At 31.1% G+C, this 15206-nt stretch overlaps 1 protein-coding gene across 5 annotated transcripts in view; it reads left to right on the forward strand.

Moving 5' to 3' along the window:
- LOC134724945 (uncharacterized) overlaps nt 1–14898 on the forward strand; it is a 30624-nt gene extending 15726 nt beyond the window's left edge. For 2 of the 5 annotated variants that reach the window (XM_063588336.1, XM_063588335.1), the window contains exons 8-15: nt 1122–1232; nt 1966–2285; nt 2695–2761; nt 5038–5150; nt 5574–5603; nt 6356–6403; nt 7801–7818; nt 13008–14898. In XM_063588336.1, coding sequence (XP_063444406.1) covers nt 1122–1232; nt 1966–2285; nt 2695–2761; nt 5038–5150; nt 5574–5603; nt 6356–6403; nt 7801–7818; nt 13008–13397 — 1097 coding nt within the window. In that variant the 3' untranslated portion in view covers nt 13398–14898. The remainder of the gene's footprint in view (nt 1–1121; nt 1233–1965; nt 2286–2694; nt 2762–5037; nt 5151–5573; nt 5604–6355; nt 6404–7800; nt 7819–13007) is intronic. The other 3 variants (XM_063588337.1, XM_063588338.1, XM_063588339.1) reach the window with 3 other exon arrangements.
- Nucleotides 14899–15206: the final 308 nt, after the last annotated feature.

Below are 15206 nucleotides of genomic sequence, written 5' to 3' on the forward strand. Positions count from 1 at the left end.
TTAATTTTCTTTTAAATGCTCCGAAATTCTTCGAAATATCAATTTGGAAAATCATTAATTATAGAAATGTTTTATTCAATCTGACCTTAAGACGTTTAGATTCAGAAAAATATACAAGTTATTGGAAAAATAAATAAGGAAACATTAACTTTAACCTGGTAACGCTTAAAGACAAACAAACTCGCGTTCAGATCGGAAACCATTGATTGTATTTTGTTATGCGTCATTTAATATAATGATATGAAGGACATGAACAATCTTCAGATTTTATTTTAGGGTTAAGCCACTTTTAACATCATTTTCCGATTTGAAAGAATATAACATCGATAAATCTGGATGTGGCTTCATATGTTATAGTTTTCTCGAAATAAAAAAATTAAAGAGGCTCTGCTTATTTCGCTGTATTGGTTTCACTTGTAGTGTAAAATCTGAAACAAGATGAAACATACTAAACATTATACCCACAACAAGATTCATTACCATTTTTCAAAACCCTTTAAATCAAAATGTCATTCAACGCTTAATGCCTTTTATCTTACTACTAGTACAATTGATCACAATTAAGTGATTTAATTCATAAAAAAAATTGAACATTCTATAATCCTTAATTATTACTTGCCAAGAATCCAATTTTGATATGTAAACAAGTTTTCAGGAAATTGATAGACATAACTGTAATAGGTAACAACACAACATTAAGAAATACAACTCTTAAACTTAATCACGAGTATTACGATTTTCTATACAACGAAAATAAGAATTAAAGCATTTGCTCCCGATGTATAAGCGGTTATAATGTCATAATCGAAGAACGGAGGACGAGATCGTGGCTACAGTAAGTGTAAGATTTTCGCGGACATTTGTGACAACACTATGCTAAAGCTGAAGCTGAAGCTGTTTTGAAACTAATCGAACAAGGAACTGTCAGTACGTTGTCCATTTCCGGAAAATTAATTCAAGCCATTTATGTGTACTAACAACCACTTGATAGATACATTTGTCATACTTTTAAATGAGATACCTCAAATAATAAGACGTATTTTTTTCTGTAAAACCATAAGATTGCCTATGTTATTTGATATGCAACTGTGTAAATGTGTGATATGTCTTTATAATTCCAGCGACTATGCCAAGACCAATTCGATCTGTACCCCTTCCTCCTGAACCTACAGAAGAAGAAGAACAATATGGTGGAATGAAACCAGATGAATTCATGGGTATTAGTTCTAAGCGTAAGTACTGTGGGGTCGCTTTGCTAAAAAAAAAGATCTTATGAGCTTTTAAGGTATCAAAATTGCATGGTATGTATTAGTGATGTAATAACCAAACTGCATCACAATAAAACAAACAAAAGGCATCTTTAAATCAAAATAAAAAATTTAAAACGGCAATTCTCTGTACTGTATTTCAACTTCCAGATCAACCCGAATCTAAATTGAAAAACATAAAGATTTAGATTACAATTCTAACAACACACTTGCTAATAAAAAGAAGACGGTTTTTAATCTGGCAAAAGTGACATAATGCATAGATTTCTGTAACATCGGAGTCCTCCGCTCCAATATAAAATAGAATGCATTCCGTTTAACTTAACTAAGTATGCATTTTATCCACATCTTAAAAATAAATGTTGGATACTTTTTTTACAAACATGTTAAAAATTGAAAATTTATATATTTCCGAGAAGATTATATATTAGGAAAACAGTTAACTATCAACTCATTCCCTCAAAGGATTTCTTGGCAGATTTAATGAAAAATGTATTGAAATGGATATTTAAGGGTTTTTTTTTCAGAAAAATAAATTGATCCTGAGAGATGAACAATGATGAGACTTTCTTTGTTTTACCTGTACATAGTACTTTCTTATTTCTCAAAGTATTTCAGTTATTTTGTTAGAAGTCTTTATAGTAGAATAACATATATACTTTTTATGCCTGATTTCGTTATCATTCTGTTATTATAGCTATTCAAACAGCATCAACATTAGGATCTTCAACTCATGATGAACTAATAGAAATTGGCAATGCCGTTAAGAATGGCGAGTTTACCGTAGACGAAGCTGAAAGGCTGTACTCTTCCTGGGTGGATAGAAATAAGGCTGCTCAATCGAAATCGCTGAAGGAGCGACAACACGCAATAGAAGAACTCAGAAACCAGTACCAAACAGTCTTTAAACCAGAAAAGCAACAGCAACAGCGACAAAGCATTTTTACAAAATTAAAACAGAAAGTTTCTCCAAGAAAGAAAACCCCAGCCGAGGAAATATATGTAATGCAAATCACGGTAAGATATGATTATTCAGTCTACAACTAGAAACCGTTTTAATTTTTATGAAATGATTTTCCGAATTCAATTGGTGTAAAATGATTTATGAAATTGACAAGTTCCTCACACCAAACATGCATGAGTTTACAGCTACGTTGTTAGTTCAAAAACAATTCAATAGTATATAAATAGACAAAAGAGCAGTAAACAGTCTAAAATCACCAATGGGTCTTCAAAACAGCGAGAGAAAATAATACCGCGACCGCAGACAGCTTCAGCTGGCCCGTGGAGTTTCTGCATTTTTAAAATTTATTTTTAAACTGGGAAACTATTACTGTGAGATACTTAAAGTAATGTATAGGTTGCAAAATGTTTGAGTAGAATTTAATTTTTCAAATAATTAATTTTAATATTTTTATCTTTTAAGCATCCTTCTGTGGGTAGAGATCGTAAGGCACACACTCTAGGACGGGATAGCACTATAAGTAATTCAAGTGAGTATTTGTCAAAGATAAAGAGTTAGGCCGTGTTCACACCAAACGTCATGTACCCACATATTTACAATTAGTTTTATGTAATGTACACTGGTTCACATTAAATTTGTTCACATCCATACACCTAGTTCAATTATCTCTACATTAGATTTGTTCATATTTGTAAACTATGAGTTATTTAAATGTTCATTACATAGAATCGAATTCAAATTTCTCGAACAACTTTTCTAATACTTAAGGAACGACAAGTTTACTTTAAAAAAAGAAGGGAGGGAGGGGGTTAAGGTTTTTTCCTTAAAACAGGTTCTGATCCCCTATTTGACAACAAAAAAATTGGTCATGCAGGTGACTGAAGAAAATATTCTGAATCCAGTTTTTCCCTATACCTTACTAGGCTTTTAGTGTTGAAGAAAATAAATTAAATTGTTTCTCCTCTTTGAAAGCCATTTTGATGATTTGCAGTAATGTCAAGATATAAAAGATGTCTTCATTTTGCAATAAAAAACGTAGGCTGAAGCAGCGTGCTTACAGACGAAGAAAGGGATTAAAATGTTAAGGATTAATGCATTTCTATCTTTTCTGTTTGTTTCAAATAGCATACATTTGTATAGACGCAATATTTAATAAAAAGATATATATTATAGCGAGTTGATAATTTAGTGAAACATATTTGTGTATTTGTGTTTTTCTCTATTCATTAGTTTTGTTTGAATAAGACGGTCACGAGTTTAAATCAAGAGCAATGACCAAATACTAGCATGCATATACTACGACTTTGGCTTAAAATAACAGTTTGTGCATTGCAAATTGATGCTTTTTTATATTTCTAAGTGCATATTACCTGATTTGAGATACTACCAAAACCTTACCATTTACCGCACACTCTTTTAAGTAATGCATTTATGAGTGAATCGTTGATTGAGAAAAGACCATTGGAAAATATATATGTGTACGTTCAGTCGATTCGGGAAGACATTTTCAAATGGATAACGTGTTTGGCAATGATGATGCTTTAGTCTTGATAAGGGGCTAATAAAGCTACTTGAAGTTTTTTTTACAACAAAGCAATACATAAAGTTTAGACAAATAATTATGTAAAGAACCTTATTAATAATTGTTATAAATATCAATTTTTATTATATAAAAAAAGTTTGTTCTTTAAATATACATGGTAAAATTCATGTTCTTAATTTCTAGTTTTGTGTACACTTAACCCACACAAGTGCTACATTGACTATCGACTGTTAGTAAACAAAACATGTAAACATTGAGTTTTATTGGAACGTAATTACTGAGTTTACTTTACGTGTAAATTACACTAACACAACACCGAGTTTATGTCAATGTGACCACTGCCTTATTTTAGTAACATTTATTTTAGTTTTGTCTATAACAGGAAAAATGCTCCACTAGATTTCAAAAGCTTTGATATTTTTACAATTCCCAGGGAATAATAAAGGAAAATTTAGGGGAAAAAATCAAGAGCAATGACCAAATACTAGCATGCATATACTACGACTTTGGCTTAAAATAACAGTTTGTGCATTGCAAATTGATGCTTTTTTATATTTCTAAGTGCATATTACCTGATTTGAGATACTACCAAAACCTTACCATTTACCGCACACTCTTTTAAGTAATGCATTTATGAGTGAATCGTTGATTGAGAAAAGACCATTGGAAAATATATATGTGTACGTTCAGTCGATTCGGGAAGACATTTTCAAATGGATAACGTGTTTGGCAATGATGATGCTTTAGTCTTGATAAGGGGCTAATAAAGCTACTTGAAGTTTTTTTTTACAACAAAGCAATACATAAAGTTTAGACAAATAATTATGTAAAGAACCTTATTAATAATTGTTATAAATATCAATTTTTATTATATAAAAAAAGTTTGTTCTTTAAATATACATGGTAAAATTCATGTTCTTAATTTCTAGTTTTGTGTACACTTAACCCACACAAGTGCTACATTGACTATCGACTGTTAGTAAACAAAACATGTAAACATTGAGTTTTATTGGAACGTAATTACTGAGTTTACTTCACGTGTAAATTACACTAACACAACACCGAGTTTATGTCAATGTGACCACTGCCTTATTTTAGTAACATTTATTTTAGTTTTGTCTATAACAGGAAAAATGCTCCACTAGATTTCAAAAGCTTTGATATTTTTACAATTCCCAGGGAAAAATAAAGGAAAATTTAGGGGAAAAACGTTATTTGAATCGATATACATATGAATATATAGTTATTTGTTTTCAAATCAGGCTCATCAAGTGGAGGATCAAGAGGCAGTACAATGAGTACCCAATCGGATTGGAGAGATAGCAGTTTAGGAAGCATGCACGAGGAGAGTGCATCTGACAGTGATTGTATTGATGTAAGTACAGTTTACTAATTATAAATAAATATTGATATATTGGAAATACAAAAGTTCGTCTAACCCCACTCATACATTGTTTAAGATATATATTGCACTTTTTGAAATTCTTGGTTTTTCATGCTGTTCAACTCTGTAATGAATTTGACCTTGTGTCTGTTTAAAACCAAGCTCCACTGATGAGTTTCACTTATACGAACGTTCTGTTTGGCGTTCGAAATTCTAAACCTGGTATCTTTGGTGAGTTTTACATGTTCAGAAGTAGGAAGCTGCGGATGGTTTGGAATGGGATACTTTGTAATTTCAACATGATAAACGAAAGTAAAATATACCATCATTTCCTTCTAATTTAATTGATTATAACTTGACGTGTTAGTAAAAGAAATCGCACTATACATATATTTTTGTTTATTTCAACTACAGTGTAGTGTAGATAAATCCAAACTTTCAGAGGTATGTGAAAAACTTTTTCAATATTTTATTTCTGAATCTTTTATATTATTTTTGTTTATTTGACAGCCAATTGTGATTTTTTTTTTTCTTCATTGTTCACCAACCACATGCATGATGAGAGAGTGGTGATGACGATTCAGTATATTTTACAGTTTGATTTCGCTTTTGGAGTTTGAATGTCTCTTTTGTACCTGTCGCCTATCTTTTCTATATCATTTTGTTCTACAAACATGTTAAAAAGACGATTTTTTGCAACTCGACTTATTAACTCTCATAACAAAGGTTCTATATTATATTTTCTACCTTTGCATGGAAGTGTAATTCTTCTTTTTTAAGGTTTGCGAACTCACAATTTCCAATCCCAAACAGTTCTCTGCGTATAATAAAAACGACTCAATCTTGTCTAAAATCGATATTTGTAAAGTATAATTCGTTACTATCTTAAAGGAATATATTTCAATTTCTTTTATGAACCTGATCATGAACATAATGTTATATTTTTCGTCGTATTTATTAGCGTTTGTTTAATGTGAGGTGTTTCATGTTTTCTAGACCAATATAAATTAGGATGAAATTAATAAAATTCTCAAAAACATTACAATCTGATAAACAGCTCCACTTAGACACAAAAAACAATATTAATTATGTTTGCTTTTAATTATATAACTATATGAATCTATTCGCATTTTAAGTGTAAATCATCTATACTGAAATAAAACATTTCAAAGAAATTGAAAATATTTGTTTTGTAGGAAACACCAGTATATGAAGTACAGAGACGACAATCTGAACCAACAGAGGTATTATATTGTAATTATATTTTGATGATCGTAGCATCCATTATGTTGTAGATAAAGATAATGTTTGTCCTTCCATAATTTTGTACTTCTATTTATATATATTCAGGCAAAGAGCTTATGCCTGTTAGGTGATCCATAAATGTTATTAATTAAATTATTGATTATAGTGATATGTGTAAATTTGTACAGATTATAAAAATACAATATATGATAAATATTAATACACCCGGCCCAATGAATCTATATGTCACCTCAAACAATATCGATACTTTGTATGGACCCTAGCGATATGAGGTTGATGCGTAATGTTGTACAAAAATGTTTAAAATCAAAAGAGTGCAAGTTTGAAAATGGTCGTTTTTTTTCACAAGTTGTTGATAACTCCTCAATATTTTATGCCGTCACCATTCAAACTCTGAAGTCTGTGACATTGTCAATTTGTAAAATCGAACAATTTTCAATATTAAGATTAAAATTAAAAAGTGCATTGGTAATCTTGATCAGCTCCTATATAATTCGTATTAATTGTCCTAGTAAGTTTAATATCTAGTAGATTTTTTTAGATGTACGGTGTCTTTCTTGACCTCTGCATTGATTTGATTTGCATGTAAACTAGTAAAGTAATTTTGATCTGAAACGGTCATTTTAATCAGAACTGCTCTAAAAACATTGAACAACAAATTAGTACGTCATCTTCAGTTTTTGTAATTTCTAGATGTATCCGCTGCATTAAATTCAGTATTCTTCGGACATTTCGCTTCAATTTAGTCTATATTAAGATATTAAGATTGTTCAGTAGATGACATTTACATATACACATCAATATCATACTGAATACTCTGAAATGCTGAATTTCCTGCAAGCGAACCGTCTAAACTGTACTGAGTTAATCGCAGTGGATTTATCTATAAATTGATTAAAAAACTGAACATGTCTAAATTATTTATTGTCCGGACTGTTCCCAACGTGTTAAGATCGAACGAACATTTTAAACTTAATTCATTTTTTTTAATTTTTTTTTTTTTTCAATTTCATTTATTATTATTGGTTTATCTAGAAATATGATATCAAAAACTATCGATATGGATCGGAAGAGAAGTTTTAATCCTTTTGATATCCTTTAATTTTTACGAAAGAACTACCATATTCAATACTCTTTGTTGGCTTCCCGGATGCGTCAATTTATTTACAGAACTTTTGCTTTTGATTAAAAAAAATATATATACGTTGTATAAATTGCATTGTGGAGATCACATAAGCAGGATTTTTTTTTATGTCTGATCATTTTGCTATCAGCTTTGAGCAAATAAATATGGTTAAACTTAACTGTTTTTTTCTTTTGTCACATTCTTGATATCATTTCAATGCCCTTGTAATTTTGATTTGTTTTCTAACAGATTTTAAACATCCGCAGAGTACGTATTATATATTATTTGCATTTCAATATGTGTAAGCCAGTATGTTTTAACCATTCTTATTGAATTGAATAGTTTGCTCTTTCTTAACTAACTAAAGATTGTTGTTATTTCATAATACGTATTAGTTCATGTACCTTGTATTTGTCGGTCATGGCATGCCTCGTGTGCTTCTTATTTTCTTTTTTTCCAGTTTACTAAGTCCAACGTAGTATTTACATTAATTCTATTAATTTCAATGAAACTATTAGTGTATAGTTATTCCTAATTATTCCAAAAAATAATTTAATAGCTATAAGCATCTTTTCACCTTCTAACTATTGGTCAATACACATATGCAATACATGTCACACTTGCTAAAACTCTATGTATTGTTTTGGAATGACTCGCATATTATTAACATATTTTGTTTTTGTTGGAAATCGTGCTATCAAGCTTACTAATCAACTTTTTACACAAAACTGTGTTGCTTTATGTGTTGCATGTTTTCTGTCGAGTCACTATATATAAGTTTACCGTGAAAAAAAGAAGGTAGAGACCATGTTCGTTAATAGATGATTGTTTTTGTAATTTTCTTTAATATTAAGGTACCGCTTTGAAACACCTTTTCAAAACTTTCGGTCAAATGCTTTTTTTTACTTTATAATCAATTTGACGATAACGTGGAAGTTACAAGATAAAGACACAAATGTATACTACATCTACATTGAAAAAGTAAACTCTAACATGACGTCCTTCAAACGCTTTGAGTACACACCCGTGGTAATATATGAATATATTGCTTGGGCTGTTCGGACCGTACTCCCACGTCATATGTTGGGTTTTTTTTTTATAAATGAGCTACACGACGTCAGAGTATTAACATTTCACGGGAAAATGCACACTTGTGAAACTGAAAATCATCACAACCAGTAAAACGTAAACAAACGATGCTAAAATGTGTCATCAGCCATATTTTTGTATTCATATGAGACATATACGTAAATTATTATTTAAATTCATCCAAAACTATGTACAAATAGTTTATGCATGTCACTAATTCAGTTTGCTGCGTTCTTTTATGCCAATTTAATAGTACGCTAATTTATGGGAACGACAAATATCTGCCTCCACCTAGAGCGCTTCGATCCAAAAGAATAGCCGTATTTAAAGTCTTTCCTCTACAAAGGAAAGACCTTATTGTTTTTCTTCCGTTTTTTCATCCAACATTTTTCTGGCATGGCCTCACCCCGTTTCTGTTGAAGTCATCAAGACCAAATATGGACCATAGATAGACCTTATCATGAAGTATTACCAGATGAGGCTGTGTAGGATTTCATCATCCCCTGTAGAAGTTATCTCCCTTTTATTGAGTTTTTTCGACATGGGCCCCCCTAGTTGTTTTTAAAGATATCATGACCTTATCTGGACAATAGGTAGATCTCATCATGATGTATTACCAAATGAAAGAACATAAAGCGTACATTTCAAGTTTCATATTGACGTCCACAAAAAAATGGTTTGATGGGGTCATTGAGTGCAAAAAAAAATCTTTCACAATAGGGTTGTTGTATATCAAATGAAAGGTCATAATGTGTACATTTAAAATATCAAATTCCCGACCTCCAAAAATTAGTTGAATAGGGTTATTAAGTGCAGAAATCAAACTTTCTATAACATGGCATTTTCGCATACTGTGGATTCATTTATTTTCGTGGGTATCAATTTTCGTGGATTGCTTAAAACTTGCATATTCGTTAATATTTGATTTCGTTGTTTGAAAATCTTTGTATACAACATCAATTGAAACATCTATTGAAAATATGTATTTCGTTGAACATTTGATTTCGTGGTTTGCCTGTACCCACGAAAACCACGAAAATTGGTATCCAACGAATAATAATGAATTTTGACAAACAACTGAGATACTAGTTGTTTTATTAGAATCGAAATATTTCATGGGGGCTTAAATATCTCTAGATTTTACCACGGGTTGTTCCTTTGTGACGATATTTTACCCCTCGCTATAATTCAGGGTAAAATATTTGTCAAGCCCCCATGAATTATTTCTTTAATAATAAAACTACTGAACTCCGAGGGAAACTAAAAACGGACTATTCGTAATCAAATGGCAAACTCAAAAGCTCAAACACATCAAATGAATGAATAACATTGGTTAACCCAATTCAAGATAAAACAAGTTCTGCTGTTTTTATTTCATATAAATGTATGAGATAATTTGGTAATTTTAACGAACAACTTGTGAACAATCATATACATTATCATCACTCACATTATTCGGTGATAATGATTGCCAATTTTATTTACAAATATACATAATGCATACGATTTTTGTTTGTACAATCAACGTCATTTTAACAAATATCGGCATATAATGACAAAAATGAAAATCATGGAGTTCAAAGGTCTAGGCAGATAGGTTTTGTCAAAACATTTGCAAACCTTAATCTAAAAATAATTTTCGGAATGTAAAAAATAATAATTACATCAACTATAAAATAAGCAACTTTGAATTAATTAACATTCTTTTTTTCTAGGGAAAAAAATCAATCGAGCCGCACCGCTTCTTAAACGAACACCCGGTCTATTACAGTTTCGCAAACTTATTAGTGTTTGTAACAAGTTGAATTCAAATGCAATTGTATTTGTTTTTGTTTAAATGTCCCATTATGTTTTCTGGTCTGTGCGTCGAACCGTTCGTTCGTCCGTCAGTTCGTCCGTCTGTCCCGCTTTAGGTTAAAGTTTTGGTTAAAGTTTTTGGTCGAGGTAGTTTTTGATGAAGTTGGAGTCCAATTAACTTGAAACTTAGTACACATGTTCCCTATGATATGATCTTTCTAATTTAAATAACAAAATTGATATATGCCCCCATTTTCACGGTACACTGAACATATAAAATGATAGTGCGGATGGGGCATCCGTGTGCTGGGGACACATTCTTGTTTGTATATCCTTTTGTTTTTAATTAAATTTTTGCTCTAAAATGAATTTGGCCACATACGATTTGGTAAATATCAGACCAGTTGCAGTTTATTTATGTACTATACGTCAGTTTTAAGTATACAAACTACCTAGAAGCCAGTTTTTAGTATTGGCATGATTATTCATATTAAACACAATTTATGTAAATTTGTAGTTTATAAACTTGTTACTCACTTTTTCCGTTTTGGCAGTTTTCGTGTTGTTCCTTTCAATATTTAACTCACTTCGCAGTAAAATACGAAGAGAATCATTCATGGCAAATGTCATAAGTGTGACATTATCGAGATGTCTAAACTTTGCACTTAATTAATGAAAAGCATAAAATTTTGATCACAATTTGCCTACATTTTGCTCGAGTATACATTTGGACATCAAAGCATAAGTTTTCATGGGTGCGTATCTTAATATTACTCTTTGTTGTGATCTAACAATTAACGAAAAATGTGTAAAATGCATCTGGCTTCAAACTTGAATAATGTCATACTTTTTAGCTATCAATCCTGTGTGAACCAAATACCAAAAAAAAGTAATTCACAAAAACTCCGAGGAAAAGTCAAAACGGAAGTTCCCTAATTAATTGCATAATAAAAAGCTAAAACACATCAAACGAATGTATAACAACTGTCATGTTACTGACTTGTTACAGGCTTTTTCTTATGTGAAACATGGTTGATAAACCGGGTTATATAGCTAGCCAAACCTTTCACTTATACGACAGTCGTCAATTTAGAGAGTGGTAAAACTTTTACGTATTTTATCCACCAAATGATTTTTGGTATAGCACATGATATGATTATATATTTTTGGAGCAATATGTTTGCCCTTTTGGTCAAATAGTTTAATATGCATCGACTTAAAATTTCTTTTATCTTTTTTTCATTTTTGAGTTGTCTGTATCGATGGTTTTCTCGAATTTTCTCTCTTTATTTTTCTGTTGTATAAGTAATGCTTGCTACTTAATATATCTCACTTCCATTTATATTAGGGTTGATTAATTAAAATATGACATTAACATGTAATTCAAATATAACATATACATATATTATAAAAGCACTGTTCCTTTGCTTTTTGAGTGTTTTGTTGTTGCTGTGAATGTTTTGATTTTGTGTCATGGATGTATACCCCATATCCTTTGTTTTTTTCTATTATCTATAAATAAAACGAGATTGTGAGTATATAGTTATCAAAGGTACCAGGATTATAATTTAATACACCAGACGCGCGTTTCGTCTACATAAGACTCATCAGTGACGCTCAGATCAAAAACAGTTAAAAAGCCAAAAAAAATCAATGTTGAAGAGCCTTGAGGACTCAAAATTCCAAAAAGTTGTGCCAAATACGGCTAAGGTAATTAACTCCTGGGGTAGGAAAATCCTTAGCTATTCGAAAAATTCAAAGTTTTGTAAACAGGAAATTTATAAAAATGACCATATAGTTGATATTCATGTCAACAACCGAAGTGCTGACTACTGGGCTAGTATAACCCTCGGGGACGAAACGTCCACCAGCAGTGGCATCGACCCAGTGGTGTAAATAGTTATCAAAGGTACCAGGATTAAAATTAAATACGCCAGACGAGCGTTTCGTCTATATAAGATTCATCAGTGACGCTCAGATCAAAACAGTTAAAAAGTCAAAAAAAATCTATGTTGAAGAGCATTAAAGACCCAAAATTCCAATAAGTTGTGCCAAATACGACTATGTGACACGAAAACTCATCTATTAAAACAAAGACTCCTACTAAAGACCTAACCTTAGATCGGCACATAAGCATGAATCGGTGTTACACAGTTTAATTTGTATTCAGTCGTAACTCTTGATTTCTTTGTTTGGGAAAAATAAAAAGAACATATAAGAATATCCGATTAGCATAAGCCTTGCTGTTAAATCTACATACAACAAACAACAGATCAAAGATGAAAAAACACATTTATCAATGTACATTTCCGTGAGGAGGAAAAGGTGAAAGGCCGTCGGAATGAATAATGCAAATCATTGGGTAAGAGATACAATGTAGGATGGTGAATGTTAGCATGGTTATGAAATGTAGTATAAAAAGAGTGATGCTAAAAAGCAGTGGCAAATAGGAGACAACTCTTTAACCTTCTGTAAGAACGAAATATAATGACAAATCGCAAAAGAAACTCGTGTAGAAAAAAATATTCATGTTATAAGGAAGATTATCATGTACTTTGTTTTTATTTTAGAGTGCAGAAAAACGAATATCCCTGAAAGACCAATTTTTGGAAAAAGTAAAAAGAGAGGAAGACGCATCACCGATGTTACCTCCGCGGTCGTCAGATACCTTCAAACCTTCGGTGAATGTAACGCCACCTCCTCCAGTTAGAAATCGACCACCTCTTCCGTTACCAAATTCAGATTATGGCAAACCGGCATATTCCAAAGCACAACGACCTCCTCCATCTACCGGTCGACCTCTTCCAAATATACCTACAAACGATGATCAAAACAATGGAAATAAACCACAATTACCTAGTCCAATTTCAAAACGGCCACCCGCACCAATTCCGAGTAACACGAGACCAGCAGCTCCATTGCACAAACTGCCACCTAGACCACCAAAAAAGATGTCATGAATAGATTGATATTGAGAAAGTGTGATAAATATATATATGTATATATATTTATGTGTGATAACAACTTGTTGAGATAACTCGGGGAAGGGAGGGGCACTTTAGTAATTTTCGTAAAGATAAGCAGCTGTGATACCAGTACCCAACCTGCTCATATATGTTAAATAACAGAAAAATCCTAACCTTTCAGATATTTTTTGACAAATAGTGTAGCTATCAGGATAACGCTATTTCTTGTAGTGACATTTAGATTTGACAAATAGCTAATGTATTTCCGACTAGTTTAAAATACATCTTTGAAAAAAATCTAAATTTGTTTCAGAAACTTTTATGTGATCAACAATCCTATATATAAGTTGTATATTCCAACTTAAATTCTCAATCTGCAATAAATTTTTAAACTCGAAAAAGGAATTTATTCCAGCGGGGATCTTCACTTCAACTCATTACATGAGAGATGTCCCCCTCCCGCTGTGCCATACATTTAACATGTCATACTCCAAATGGCATTTTCTGGAAAGACTAATAAGTCTGAAAAAAGTATTTATCACAATATAATTATTGTTATAATAAATTATCAAAATACATTTCCATAAATTGAGAGATTAATCAGAGTGTAGTATTCTGATGTTATTGAATCATTTCGTGAAATAATAATTAAATTCATTTATAAATGTAATATAAACTATTGTCTTACCTGGAAAATATGTAGGACTCAAATCTATAGCAGATTTCTAATCTATAGCAATGTGACATTAAAACGTCAAACAAATCAAATCTATGGCAGATTTTTGCTTTCTCTAAATCTATGGCAGATCTTTCAAATGCATAATTGGGAAATAGTATCATAACATCACAATTGAATTAAGTCATATTACATCGTCGTCATAAAAGCTCAAGCACATCAAACGAATGTAAAACAACTATCATATTCCTGACAGGTTCAGATAAGATATCAAAATTTTCTAGGGAACTGAATAAGATTTGTTTAGTAATTTGTACAGAAAGGTTTTTGTTCAAGATTTGTCTGCTGAAGAAAAGTTGATTTCATTCTCAATCTACCACCGTCATCACAATTGAATAAATTGGGGTCCTACGTGAAAAAGTATTAGACATTAGGATTCCGTCATTAAATGAAAGTGTATATATGTGTGAATTTTCAGTTATATTGTATACTCATTTAATTTGTACTTGTCACAAAATTACTGTTTGACATTTTTAATTATATATAATAACGATACATATTTTCAAAAAGTACTGTGACTAATCTTAAATCATTTGAAAGAACAGCCATAGAGAAAAACAATTGTGTAACAGTCTAATGAATAAGTAGAGTTTAGATATAACCATTGTTTTTTTTTTATTCAAATGAATTTTGCTAGTTTGCATAATAGTTGATACTTGAGAGAGAAAATCTTCATTTATATCTTTACTTTTTATTTTGTATTTTTAGTGTGAGAATGAACGATATTTGTACATTATATCAATAAAGAATTGAGCTTAACTTTTGTTTAAATATCTGACATATTTTATTCATAATTTAGTCAGTGTGTTAGCGAACTGTCGTATATGCACATATACGGTGTATGACATTTTATAAAATGCATCTTTATGTTTCTTAAGTTGAGACACCAGAATTGCAGATAAAAACAACAACATAGTTTGGTGTTTTTTGGCGGGATATGATTTTGTCGCAAGGCCCATTGCATAGTTTGCTCTCTTGAATAATGACGATAAAAACATGTCTAATATGCCAAACACTTCTTGTTTATATGCATAAATTCGGACGCACTTCATCTTCTTGAAAATTTG

Source organism: Mytilus trossulus, chromosome 7, assembly GCF_036588685.1.
Source record: "Mytilus trossulus isolate FHL-02 chromosome 7, PNRI_Mtr1.1.1.hap1, whole genome shotgun sequence".
In the NCBI taxonomy this organism is placed as follows: Eukaryota; Metazoa; Mollusca; class Bivalvia; order Mytilida; family Mytilidae; genus Mytilus; species Mytilus trossulus.